The sequence below is a fragment of the Rhincodon typus genome, chromosome 12 (genome assembly GCF_021869965.1).
Source record: "Rhincodon typus isolate 14 chromosome 12, sRhiTyp1.1, whole genome shotgun sequence".
NCBI lineage: Eukaryota > Metazoa > Chordata > Chondrichthyes > Orectolobiformes > Rhincodontidae > Rhincodon > Rhincodon typus.
The window spans coordinates 13,508,513-13,522,974 of record NC_063343.1 but is presented as its reverse complement, the minus strand read 5'-3'; the positions used below and the strand labels follow the sequence as shown (position 1 = coordinate 13,522,974).

At 42.0% G+C, this 14,462-nt stretch overlaps 1 protein-coding gene across 1 annotated transcript in view; it reads left to right on the top strand.

Moving 5' to 3' along the window:
- The window catches only part of LOC109934887 (ran-binding protein 17-like), a 557,500-nt gene that overhangs the window by 296,491 nt on the left and 246,547 nt on the right, over positions 1-14,462 (top strand). The window contains exon 9 of the mRNA XM_048603939.1: positions 11,321-11,428. Within this exon, the coding sequence (XP_048459896.1) occupies positions 11,321-11,428 (108 nt within the window). The remainder of the gene's footprint in view (positions 1-11,320; positions 11,429-14,462) is intronic.

The window sequence follows — 14,462 nt, the reverse complement described above, 5'->3', positions numbered from 1 at the left end:
TAGCCCCAGGCCCTGTTGACCTCTTCTGTGATCCATGCCTTTGTAGCCTAATTGTACCAGAACAATGTTTTGGGAGGGGAGAGCAGATGTAGTCTGTAAGGGATGCAGTAAAAAAGAAAATGATGTGTGCACATTGTTTTCCTTTAAAATATATATAAATTGTACTTTTGAAACATTGGTGTATTGCCAAAATTAGCTCTTCCATCTGGAACTTTTTTTTAAAATTTGGTAAGAGTGTGCATGGAGCTGTAGCAGGAAGTCAGCAGTTTTCTTTGTGAGTGACAGTGAGTTACCCCAAAGCATTTTCCGCAGTAGAGAGTCACATTATCCCACATGAAACCTATTAATTCCTGTCCTTCAAAATAGCCGGTTCTTCAAAGCTTGAAGTCTAGGATTGACTGGGTGATCTCATCGTCATTTATAGTTCATACAAGTGCTCTAGAGATTGCATTTATCAGTATCTTAACTAATGACCCAAGAAAAGCAAAGTATTGGAGATGGGATGTATGCACCTTTGCTTGTTTTTACCAGCAGATGGCAATACTGAGTGTAGTTAAACCTGTTTCAGAATTGAGGTAAAAAGTGAAAACATGGTACCAGATTTTTATCTGCAGATATTCTTAAACTGACTTCTGACTATCAGAGTGACATGATGGATCCAAACTCGCCATTTAATTCAGGCCTTTGGTTTATTCATCAAATAGCATAACAACTACAGTTCTACTTCAGAGATAGTAAGAACTGCCAATGCTGGAGTCAGAGATAACACAGTGTGGAGCTGGAGGAACACAGCAGGCCATGCAGCGTCAGAGGAGCAGGAAAATTTCAGGTCGGGACCCTTCTTCAGAAATGAAGATTCAGAAGTGTGCTCCTCCAGCTCCACACTGTGTTATCTACAGTTGTAAGTCATGTAGTTTTATTACTCCAACATTGACACTACAGAACACTTAACAACAAAATAAATTGACCACTTCAGCTATTCTCAGATTGTTGCCTCCATACTTCTTCCAACTTAACTTGCTGTAATTATGTTAATTTAAATTTAATACAAGTGGGACAATCTATACCTGAACCAGAATGAGACCAACATTCTTATGGGTGGGTTGGCTAGTGCTGTGGGAAGGAATTTAAACTAGTTTGGCAGGAAAAGGAGACAGACAGTGTTAGTATGAAAGGGGTATCGAATATTTTATTAAAGGAACCAAGGCAGAGGAAGTTCAGCCAAAGAATAGAGTCATACAGCATGGAAAATTAGGAATAACACAGTGTGGAGCTAGAGGAGCAAAACGGGCCAGGCAGCATCAGAGGAGCTGGAAAGTTGATGTTTCAGGTTGGAACCCTTCTTCAGAAGTCCCTTCAGAAGGACCCTTCTTTCTGAAGAAGGGTCCTGACCCAAATTGTCAACTTTCCTGCTCCTCTGATGCTGCCTGGCCTGCTGTGTTCGTCCAGCTCCACACTGTGTTATCTCTAACTCCAGCATCGGCTGTTCTTACTATCATGGAAAATTAGGATCTGCATTACGGAAAAATGCCCTTTGGCCCATTGAGCCTGTGCCAGTCTAAAATAACCACTTAACTATACTAATCCCATTTTCCAGCACTTGGGGAAAAGGATAACGGGGAACAGTAGGGTCCTTTAGGGGCCAAGGGGCAATATGTGAGCAAGATGCAAGCCGGAGGACATGAGGCAGCATGGTGACTCAGTGGTTAGCACTGCTGCCTCACAGCACCAGGGACCAGTGTTTGATTACACATTTGGGTGACTATCTGTGTAGAATTTGCATATGTACTCCATTCTGTGTGGGTTTCCTCCCACAGTCCAAAGATGTGCAGGTTAGGTGGGTAGCCATGGGAAATGCAGGATTACAGGGATACAGTTAGAGGGGTTTGTCCGGGTGGAATGCTCTTCGGAGGGTCAGGTGGACTCAGTGAGCTGAATAGCCTGCTTCCACACTGTGGGGATTCTATGACATTGGACAGGTGTAAAACAAGTATTTCACATCTATCTTCACTTTGGAGAAGGAAGATGTAGGTACAGAATTCGGAAAGAGGGAGTGTGAGGTTCTTGAACAGTTCAAACAAGGAGTGAGGAGGAATTACTGGTTTTGGCAGGCTTTAAAGAGGAGAAATCTGCAGGCCCAGAGGAGACATATCCCAAGCTGCTTTTGGAGACAAGGGAGGAAATTACAGGGGCTGTGATCCAATTTTTTAACTCTGGCCACAGGAGAGATGCTAGAGGACTGGAACACAGCTAATGTGGCTCCACTTTTCAAGAAGATAGTAGGGATAGACTAGGGACTTATATACAAGTGAATTGCACATTAGCAACAGGGAAACTATTGGAGAAGATTCTGAAAGACAGAATTAATCTCTACTTAGAGAAGCAAGGTTTAATCAGGCATAGATAGTATGGCTTTGTCAGAGGGAGGTCAAGACTTACGAATTTCAATCTTTCAGGGAGGTGACCAGTGTGTTGATGAGGGCAGTGCAGTCGATGTAGTTTATATGGATTTCAGCAAGGCCTTTGACAAGATCCCATGTGGGAGACCGACAAAGATGGTAAAAGCACAAGGAATCCAGGGTAATCTAGCAAGTTGTGCCCAAAACCAGCTGAGTGATGGGAGACAGAGAATGGTGGTAAAAGGCCGGTACAAAACCGGAAACAAGATTGCCCTCCATAACAGACTGGACCGTATAAATTCAGAGCAGGACAGAACAACAGTGCTTCAGCGGAGGCTATGCCGCACTGACAATGTCACCTGGAAGGGAGCCAAAATGTTTGCATGAAAATCAGTTAGCTCGGTGAACCAACCAACAACTACAATTGATTTTGGCCTTTTCTTTTTTTAAACAGTGACCCATTGTTTTAAGGCAATATATGAATTTTTGGTGCAAGATTACTGAGTGTATGTAGTCCTTTGCCATATCATGACTTCATAGAATTGTAGAGCAACGTTTTCCAGAAAAGTGCCAGTGCTGTTTCTCAACTTTAGATATCATTAGTCGAGGAGGTACTCAGTTGCTTGTCCTATTTTCACTGCTGTTATCAGCTCACACTTTCAGTAACTTTGTGGGAAAACATTTCTGAGCTGAAGACTGCAGAGGCATGAATAACTAACTATCATTACCATTAAATGCGTAGCCGCATCATGTTCTGCCTCAGTATATCATGAATCAAGTCAGAACAATGGACTGTAATTTGCTGTGGCAAGTCTTACAGATATGAGCACATGCACACAATACAAATCTCATTGATAATGTTCCTAATGAGCCAAATAATATATCACTGATATCTGAATTGTGATCGGAAATAACTGTGACACTTACAGAAAGTGTGCACCATATACAAACATTCACAATAATAATAGAATGTCAGTATAATAAATTTTAAAAAACCATATCCCTGTTGGAAGTTACCCATTTACAAGTATACTTCAGTAAAAGAGCTACTTAGGCAGCTCCAACTTCAGCTACATATCCAAGATTTGATTGTGCACAGGTTGAAGTTTGGTCAATGGCCCAAAGATTCTTGTCAAAATAGTAGAGATTTTTTTGTTTTGTTTATGGAATATGGACACCACTAGTTAAGCCAACATTTATTGCTCAACCTTAATCGCTCTAGACTAGGTGAAGGCGAGCCACCACCTTGAACCGTTGCAGTTCTTGCTGTGTGGGTACACCCACAGTGTTGTTAGGAAGTGATTTGCAGGACTTTGACCCATTGAAGGAACATTAATAAAGCTCCAAGTCAGGATGATATATATAGCTTGGAAGGTAACTTGGAGCTAAAGGTGCTCCTATGTATCAACTTCCCTTGATCTTCTGCATGTAGAGGTTACAGGTTTGGAAGGTGCTGTTGAAGTAGCCTTGTTGAGTTGGAGACTGATGATATCCACCCATAAATTTTTCAAAATGTTATCATAACTGAAGGCAAGAGTTTGATGCATGATTAAGCCCAAAAATTCAAAACTTCATATAAGAACCATGAGATGTAGGAGCAGAAGTAGGCTATTCAGTCCATCAAGTCTGCTCTGCTATTCAGTGAGATCATGGCTGATCTGATAATCCTCAACTTCACTTTCCTGACTTTTTGCTCTAACTCTTGATTTCCTTCCTGATTAAAAATTTGCCTAATTCAGCCTTAAATATACTTAATAATCCAGCCTCGAAAGCCCTCTCTGATAAAGAATTCCACAGATTCCCTACCCTCTAAAAGAAGAAACTCCTTCTTGTTTCTGTATTACATATACAACCCTTTATTCAGAGAGTGTGTCCTTCTGATCCTAGACCCTCCCACAAGAGAAAACAACCTCTCTGCATTTGCCGTGTCAAGTCCCCAAAGAATCTTGTATAAAGGTTGACTCTCATTCTTCTAAATTCCAACGAGTGCTCATCCTCTGTTCATCAAACAGTTCCTCCATACCTGGGAACAACCCAGTGAACCTTCTTTGGCACGTCTCCAATCTTTCCATAGATTAGGGGCCCAAACTATTCACAATATTTCAGTTGTGACCTAACTATTGTCTTATGTAGTTTTAGCAAACTCTCCCTATTTTACTGCTCCAATACCTTTGAAATAAAAGCTAACATTCCATCCGATGCAGGTACGATGGGCGAAATATTCTCCATCTTAATGGTAATAATGTTGTGATTCCGTGATTTGCCGTACCTATTTCTGCTGAACTTGTATGCTAGCTTTTTGTGATTCATGCAGAAGGACTTCCAAAACTCTGTGCTCTGGAGCTTTCTGCAGTCTTTCACCATTTAAATGATATTCAGCTCCAGTGTTCTTCCTGTCACATATTGCGGCTGTACAAAACATTGGTGACACCACTTTTAGAATACTGCATACAATGATGGTCACCCTGCTATAGAAAGGATGTCGTTAAACTAGAAAAAGTACATACACAATTTACAAGGATGTTGCTGGGGCTGGAGGATTTGAGTCATTAGGAGAGTCATAGAGAGGTGCTATATGGAAACAGACCCTTCAGCCCAACTCAGCCATGCCGACCAGATATCCTAAATTAATCTAGACCCATTTGTGCCTGCATTTGGCACATATCTCTCTAAACCCTTCCTATTCATGTACACATCCAGATGCCTTTTAAATCAACCACCTTCTCTGCCAGCTGATTCCATATATACCCCATCCTTTGCATGAAAATGTTGCCCTTTAGGTCCCTTTTATGTCTTTCCCCTCTCACCTTAAACCTATTCCCTCTTGTTTTGGACTCCCCTACCCTGGGCAAAAGACTTTGGCTATTCACCCTATCCATGCCCCTCATGATTTTATAGACTTTTATAAGGTCACCCTTCAGTTTCCAACGTTGCAGGGAAAATAGTCCCAGACTATTCAGTATTCCAAAAGTGGCCTAATCAATATACTGTACAGCCACAAGATGACCTCCCAACTCCTCTACTCAATACACTGACTAATAAAGGCAAATGTACTAAATGCCTTCTTTACCACCCTGTCTACCTGTGACTCCACTTTCAAAGAACTGTGCACCTGAACTCCATTGTCCCTCTGTTCCACTACACTCCTTAAGGCCCTACCATTCACTGTGAAACTCCTACCTTAATTTGCCTTTCCAAAATGCAACACATCACACTTATATATAATAAACTCCATTTGCCATTTCTTGGCCCACTTCCCCAGCTGATCAAGATCCTGCTGCAATTTCTGATAACCTTCCTCACTGTCCACGATACCACTCAAACTTACAAATCATGCCTTGTACGTTCTCATCCAAATCATTGATATAGATAACAAACAGCAATGGGCCCAGGACCAACCCCTGAGGCACACCACTAGTCACAGGCCTCCAGTCCGACAAGTATCCTTTCACTATTATTCTTTGCTTCCTACCATCAAGCCAATTATGTATCCAATTTGCCAACTCTCTCTGGATTCCATGCGATGTAACCTTCCAGAGCAGCCTACCATGTGGAACCTTATCAAAGGCCTCACTGAAATCCATATAGACTATGTCTACCACCCTGCCCTCATCAACCTTCCTGGTCACTTCATCAAAGAACTCTTAACAAATTTGTGAGGCTTGATCCCCCATGCACGAAGCTAGGCTGACTATTCCTAATCAAACCCTGTCTTTCTAAACGCATGCATATCTTATCCCTCAGAATCCTCTCAAGTAACTTACCTACTACAGATGTTAAGCTTACTTGTTTATAATGCCCAGGTTTTTCTTTGCAGCCCTTCTTGAATAAGGGCATAACATTCACTACCCTCCAGTCTTCCGGGTCCTCACCGTGGTTAACAGGCATTTGGACATTTTTTATGCTTCTAAGGGTAAGTGTTGGCTGGGCTGAGGCACTGCTGTATAAAGAGGAATAAACTCCTATGATTAGCAAAACAAAAAAATGAAAAGTGAGATATTGTATTGTTGTGGTAGATTATTTAATGAAATAAGCTCAGGAGCCTCAGGATCCAGGTCAGTGTTCATTTATTGAGCCAACATTGAGAGAGGCTACCCCAGAAAAGATTCCGAGGTTGCACTCTATCTCAGCAAGGATTCATCAGATACTTATACATTGTAAATCATGTGTATAGTTACTTGAATTCCAGATAGGTCTGTTTTGATCAAACACTTTGTCTTTCACACATTCCAAAAAATGGCAAGGTTCCTGTTATTCTCAACACTCCCTATCTCCCCACGTGCCATCCTACCTGCTCTCCAAAGCCTGTGCTTTGTTCCATCCCTGACTAAACTCCATTGCTTTATCTTTCTCAGTGTGGTAAGGGTCACATTCCATTCCAAATGAAGCCTCAGGGTTAATGCATTTTTGCAGAAATTCTGTCTGTTTGTGCAGTTTAATTTTTTTTTCTTCTAACCTGACTACTTTAAGAATAAATAGAAAATGACTCTTAAAGGATTTATATAATTATTGTGTATGGAATTAACTGAAACTCTCTACCTCATTCTCATCCTAGCTGGAAATTCACGTGGATTTACAGATTAACTCACATCATACTCAAATTCCCCCGTAACAGTATCATCTGGGAACAGATGCTGTCAGGGAAGAGCACTATTGAAATGTGGATATTGCTTAAGGAATACATACTGCGTGTGCTCGATATGTTTGTCCCTAGCAGGCAGGGAAGATGCGGTCGAGTGAGAGAGCCTTGGTTCTCAAGAGAGGGCGAACGACTGGTTAAGAGGAAGAATGGTGCTTGTGTAAGGTTTAGGAAACAAGGAACGGAAAAGGCTCTAGAAGGATACAAGTTATCCAGGAAGGAGCTGAAGAAAGAGCTTAGAAGAGCTATAAGGGGGCTTGAGAAAATCCTGGCAGATAGGATCAAGGAAAACTCCAAGGCTTTTTTACCTGTACGTGAGGAATAAGAGAATGACCAGAGAAAGGTAGGGCTGATCAAGGATTGTAAAAAGAATTTGTGCATGGAGGCTAAAGAGATAGGAGAGGTCCTTAATGAATACTTTTCTTCAGTATTCACAACTGAGAGGGACATAGTTGTAGAGGAGGACAGTGTGAAACAAGCTGGTAGGCTAGAGGAGGTCGATGTTAGTAAGGAAGATGTGCTAGGAATTTTGAGGAAGTTGAAGATAGGTAAGTCCCCTAGGCCTGATGGGATTTATCCAAGGATTGTTTGGGAAGAGAGGGAAGAGATCGCAGCGCCTTTGGCGATGATCTTTTCGTCCTCACTGTCCACGGGTATAGTGCCGGAAGATTGGAGAGAGGCAAACGTCATTCCCTTGTTCAAAAAAGGGAATAGGGATAACCCTGGAAATTATAGGCCAGTTAGTCTTACGTCAGTGGTGGGCAAATTATTGGAAAGGGCTCTAAGAGATAGGATTTATGATCACTTGGAAAGGCACAGTTTGATTCGTGATAGTCAGCATGGATTTGTGAGGGGTAGATCATGCCTCACAAACCTTATTGAATTCGTGGATTTAAGTAAGGCGTTTGATAAGGTTCCCCATGGTAGGCTCATGCAGAAGGTAAGGAGGCATGGGATAGGGGGAGATGTGGCAGATTTGATTCAGAATTGGCTGACCCTTAGAAGACAAAGGGTGGTAGTGGACCGAAAATATTCAACATGGTGCTCAGTTACGAGTGGTGCACCACAAGGATCTGTCCTGGGTCCTCTTCTATTTGTGATTTTTGTAAATGATTTGGATGATGGAGTGGAAGGGCGGATTAGCAAGTTTGCGGACGATACGAAGGTGGGTCGCATTGTGGACAGTGCGGAGGGCTGTTCTAGGTTACAAAGGGACATTGATAGGATGCAGAGCTGGGCTGAGAAGTGGCAGATGGAGTTTATCTCTGAAAAGTGTGAGGCAATTCATTTTGGAAGGAAAAACTTGAAAGCAGTATACAGGGTTAATGGAAAGATTCTTGGCAGTGTGGAGGAGCAGAGGGATCTTGGGGTTCATGTTCACAGTTCCCTGAACGCAGACACCCAGGATGATAGAGTTGCTAAGAAGGCGTATGGTGTGTTAACTTTCATTAATAGAGGGATCGAGTTCAAGAGCCATGAAGTTCTGCTCCAGCTGTACAAAAGCCTGGTTCGGCCACATCTGGAGTATTGTGTCCAGTTCTGGTTGCCTCATTACAGGAAAGATGTGGAGGCATTGGAAAAGGTGCAGAGGAGATTTACCAGGATGTTGCCTGGAATGGATGGAAGGTCTTATGAGGAAAGGTTGAGAGAGCTAGGGCTTTTCTCTTTAGAACAACGGAGGATGAGAGGTGACTTGATAGAGGTGTACAAAATGATCGGAGATATATATAAAGTGGACAGCCAGAGACTTTTTTCCTAGGGTGGAGGTAACTATTATGAGGGGGCATAGTTTTAAAGTGAGTGGAGGTAGATACAGGGGAGACTCCAGAGGTAGGTTCTTTACTCAGAGAGTGGTAGGGGCGTGGAATGCATTGCCGGAGAGGGTAGTGGAGTCAGCCTCATTAGGGGCATTTAAGGGGCTATTAGATAGGCATATAGATGATAGTATAAGGTAGGGGTGGAGGTTAGATAGACCTTAGGATTAGGGTAAAAGTTCGGCACAACACCGTGGGCCGAAGGGCCTGTACTGTGCTGTACTGTTCTATGTTCTATCTATATTTAGCTAAACTGCTGCCATTCACGCCTTCATGAAAAGTTATAGCACAGAAAGAGTTCAGTCGGCCTATGGAATTCTATTCATTGGAATTGCCTAAGTCTAATTTATTCATCAGCTTGCTCCAATATAAATGCAGATTTTTCTTTTACATGACTTTCCATATTCTTCTTTTTCAAGAAACCATCTTACTTCCAGTTAGTGAAACACATGTGATGGATTTTACAAAGAAAATTACTCTGGACTCAATTTTAGTTCTTTTTGTGATTATTTTAAATTTGTGCTTTCTCAACGATGACCATGAATCCATTGTCGATTGTCAGGGAAAACCCATCTGGTTCACTAATGTCCTTTAGGGAAGGAAACTGCCATCCTTACCTGGTCTGGCCTACATGTGACTCCAGATCCACAGCAATGTGGTTAACTCTTAACTGCCCTCTGGGCAATTAGGGGTGGGCAATAAATGCTGCCTAGTCAGCGATGCCCTCATCCCATGAATGAATAAAAAAAAATGGTCTCGCTGTTTAGTAAAGAGAATTTAGCACAACTTACCTCTAATTTTCATGATTTTAACTGTGATTATACAGCTACCTAAAATTGAGCCAGGACCCCAAGTGAAGTCACGAGCTACAGTTTTGGGACCATGCACTCAGAGGCAGCAATACCCACTATACAGTTCTTTCCCTCACTTAGACAAGTCTTCTGTGCCACACCCAATGCTCTTATACGTCTTCTCACCCCAACCCACTTTGAGTTCTCAGAGAGATGTCACTCAATCACGTAAACTCAGAGACCTCTCTCCAACCACTCCAGTGCTCTGGAACCTGCACACTGGTCATCGCTGCTTACTTTAAGTCTCACTGCCTGCTGATCAAAAAATCGCAGGCTGTTTTCTCCATGCATTTCCTGTTGGTAGACTCACTGGTCAGCAAATGCAGGTGAGAAACAGATTGATTGGACAACGAACTCTGCAGTATTTTTAAAAAGTTCACTAACCTATTGTTCTGCATATCTAAGACAAGAGTCAGAGAGCCGCAGATGCATCTGTCACAGGCCACAATCTGTCTACTGACCACCTTTCAGGCAAGCCTTTTTAAAATGACCAGAAATCCCTCCCCAACCACAGTTATTCTTCACTCTATCCCTTAAGTAGACATTTCATTTACCCAGATGCAGTCAAGATTAATATCTGCTCCCAATGGCCTGGTCCCTTCTCTTTTTCTCAGCCAAATAATTTCTAATCCCAGAACTGCCTTTCACTACATAGGTTACACTGCAGTTTGCTTCCTTTGAGCTTGAGCTAGGAAAATTTTCCAATCCTCTTTAAACTCTCATGAATTCAGTCTCTTCAGTTTAAGCCATGAGCTCCAACTGCATTCTATAATAAGTTCAGCATTTTCTCTGCTACGGGCGCAGGCTTAGCTTCCTGTATATGCCCCTAAGGACTAAGAGCCCTGCTTACAGAATTAAACAGTCTGGTCAACAAAAGATACATAGTATAAAACTAAAGGAAAGAGCAGATAAAAGTACAAAGAATAATGGTGAATTAAGTAACTGGGAGAGGTAAAAAGAGAAGCAAAGGAAAATGAAAAAAAAATGAGTTGCAAGAAGACAATATGAATAGAAAATTGTAAAGAGCAGCAAAAGAAACACAAAATGTTTCAGAATTATATTTAAAGAAAAGGATAGTCAAAAGTTATGTAGGCCCTTTGAAGGCAGAAGTGGGTAATAACAATAACTTGTATTTATTTAACCCATTTAACAATTATCATTCCATTCTAAATAAAAACAAGGTGGCATACTTTACGAACTATTTTGTTTCAGTCTTCACAGGAGAGCAAGAAAATAATCTAGCTGACACCCAGGATATTAATAATGAAACAATGACTTTGATGCTTCTCTGGTCTGTGTTAAAGGATCTCCAAGCAGATATGAAAAGTATACGCAAAGACTAGAATGTTTTAGTGGAGGAACTCCTCATTGTTTGCCACAAAGCTTACATCTCTGCTCTAAACACTTAATATTAGTATTGGCTGGCTCTTTTTATACATATCTGAGTATAGTTAATCAGTTCCCAATGCCTTATCGCCTTCAGCTACCAGATATTTATCATCTATCAACAGCACCACTAGGTAATAAGTCCATTGGGGCAGAAGTCTGCTTTAAGGACAAAGACAACACTAGATTTGATTTCTTCGCCTTGGTTATTCCTTAACATGTCACCCACAGATATCCAGGATACATTTCAATCCTCCAACGCGCCATTGAGCTATGGTACCATGAGCCGTCTTGTACAACACCTATCCTAAAATTAATGGCTGAGCTTGTTCACAACAGGTGAGCCACTGCATTTGAAAGTATTTACCTTTGACTGTAAATAAAAGTTTTTAAAAAGCTGCATGTACCTGAGAGTGGGTTTGAAGATAAGCCAGAAAAGCCTGAGCACCATTGAGTTAAATAGAATTTTATTTTTTAGGTTAGTTTTATTGTCATGTGTACTCAAGTACAGGAGTACAGTGAAAAGTGCACACAGTCACCATTTCTGGCACCACCTTGGATACAAAAGTACCTCGGTCGATAATCTTAAGTATGAAATAGAAAAAGAAAGAAATAAGTTAAACATTCAACATTACAGTTCTTCTTACTATGAAGTAGAAAAATAAAAAAATATAGTTAAATATTTGACAAAACTGTCTTTCTATAGCCATGGGCTTGCAGGTGCTCCACACTGGGCTTCCCCCATCAGGGCTCACTGTCTGCTGCACTGAGCCTGCACTCCCCATGAGGGCATACTCTTCACCACTCTGGACTGAGTTCCTTACTGCCAACTGCTATCCAGGCTCGCCAGTCACTTTGCCACCATGAGACGTAGAATCTGTGTACAGTACATCCAAATCTAAGCCACACAGACTTGAAATTTAAAGCTAAGCATGTTGTTACTCTCCTAAATACTGCTGGGATGGTTCAAATGAGGGGGGAGGTGATGGCCTAGTGGTGTTATCAATGGACTGTTAATCCAGAGACCTAGATAACATTCTGGGGACCCGGGTTCGAATCCTGCCACGGCAGATGGTGAAATTTGAATTCAATAAATTTCTGGAATTCAGAGTCCAATGATGACCATGAATCCATTGTCGATTGTTTTTAAAAAAAACCCCATCTGGTTCACTAAAGCCCTTTAGGGGTGGAAACTGCCATCCTTACCTGGTCTGGCCTACATGTGACTCCAGATCCACAGCAATGTACTTGACCCTTAACTGCCCTCTTGGCAATTAGCGATGGGCAATAAATGCTGCCTAGGCAGCAATGCCCTTATCCTGTGAATGAATAGAGAAAAGAAAAATGAGAATGAGCACCTTTGTGTGTGTTCTATGTCAGAAGCAGCAAGCACTGGGTGCTTGAAAAACTGAAGAACAATGTTTTTGCACCCCCCAAACCTTTTTTGAAATGGTCAAAAATAGTGAAAGCAACACCTATGTATAGTTTCAGTCCCATGTGTCTAAACAGCATCTTCAGATTGCGAAATATTAAGAACACTCTAAATCCTCTTGAAATGGATTAATTATGAAATTTTGCACCTGAGCCCTGATAAACTAAGAACAGTGACATTTCCCACACTGGACCCTTTTGGAATGTTTTATGTATGTTTTAAGTTAGGTCTGGTGTGTTAGTATATTCTGCTTGGCTAAGCAGTACAAACTAGAGATCTGAAAATTCTAAGAATAACATTTTCTGAAACCATTTTTAGAAGTTGAAATGAGATTCAACATTAATTTAAGCAGCACAAAGTTCAAACCCAAAAAACTAAATTCAATATTTAGCACTTTCAGGAAGCCTGTCCAATGCAGTATATTCACATTGAGCAAAGCTTGGATCCATGGAAAGCTAACAGATTGCAAAGTTTCAAGAATGCATCACCATCTATCAGGTGTCAAGTTCCACTTGAAGAGAGGTCAGCAGCAATAGAGCAATGGAGAGCAAAACTAGGGGTGAACATGGTGAGGAGTGGTGTCAGTCAGAGTGAATGTGGAGCTGAATCTAGGAGCGGAACTTCAGAGGTGACATCACAACTCAAGGAGTGCCATAGGTTTGACTGCTGAGGAACCAGGTTTGACGTATGAGTAAGCAGCATCAGGAGATAGATAAAAGTACTTAGTTTTTATATTCATAGTGTGCTGGGCATAGAGTACAGGACTGAAAGACCTGAGTTTGGTGACAAATGGATTAGGTTGTGTTATCAGGTCCTGGATTATTGTCTGTCATTGATAAGGTTGATTTTGTTGGTAAAGTTCACAATGGCAGCATAACTCAGCTCCATGGAATGCTTCTTCTGTAATACAGTGGAAATCAGGGTTAATTCCAGTGTCCATGGTGACTACATATGCAGGAAATATGTCCAGCTGCAGCTCCTGATTTGCAGAGAACCTGGAGCTGTGGATGGACTCACTATGGAATATCCATGAGGCTGAGAATGTCATGGATAGCTCATTTAGTGAGCTTGTCACAGCACCAATGAGGGTTACACAGACAGAGAAGAGTTGGGTGACCACCAGGAAGATGAGGAAGCGTGTGCTTACACTGCAGGAGTCCATTCTCCTCTCAAATAGATATTCTGTTTTAGATACTGTTGTGGGAATGGCTTCCCAGGGGAAAGCAGCAGCAGTAGCCAGATCAGTGGCACCATGACTGGCTCTGTTTAACAGCAGGGAAGGTTGGAGTGTAGACGAGCAAGAATGATAGGGGACTCTGTATTCGGGGGCCCAATGGTCACTTCTCTGGTGGCAAGTGAGACTCCAGGATTGTGTGTTGCCTCCCTGGTGCCAGGGTTAAGGATGCCTCTTAGCAGGCACACAATATTCTGAAAGGGGAGTGTGAGCAGCTTGGGGTCATGGTCTATATTCCTACCAACAATATAGGCATCAAGAGAGCTGAGGTCCTGCAAAGAGGGTTTGGGGACTTTGGTAGGAAGTTGAAAAGCTGGACCTCCAGAGTTGTAATCTCAGGATTACTTCCTGTTCCACAGGAGGCTAGGAATAGGAACATAATACAGTTAAATATGTGGCTAAAGAGCTGGTGTAGGAAGGAGGTCTTCATCTTTGTGGATTGTTGGGATGTCTTCCAGGGTAGGTGGCACCTGTACAAGAAGGATGGATTGCACCTAAACTGGAGAGGGACCAATATCCTCGAAGGGAGGTTTGCTAGTGCCACTCGGGGTGGGCAGGGGATGTCTAAGCTAGTGTGGTGGGAAGAGGCAGGAACCAGAGCAGTAGCAAGTAAAATGACCGAGGAGGAGTGTGAAACAAGGGCAGTAAGACTAAGAGGAAGAAAAGACAGGAGGAGATTACTGAACACAGCAGGACTGGCAGTCTGA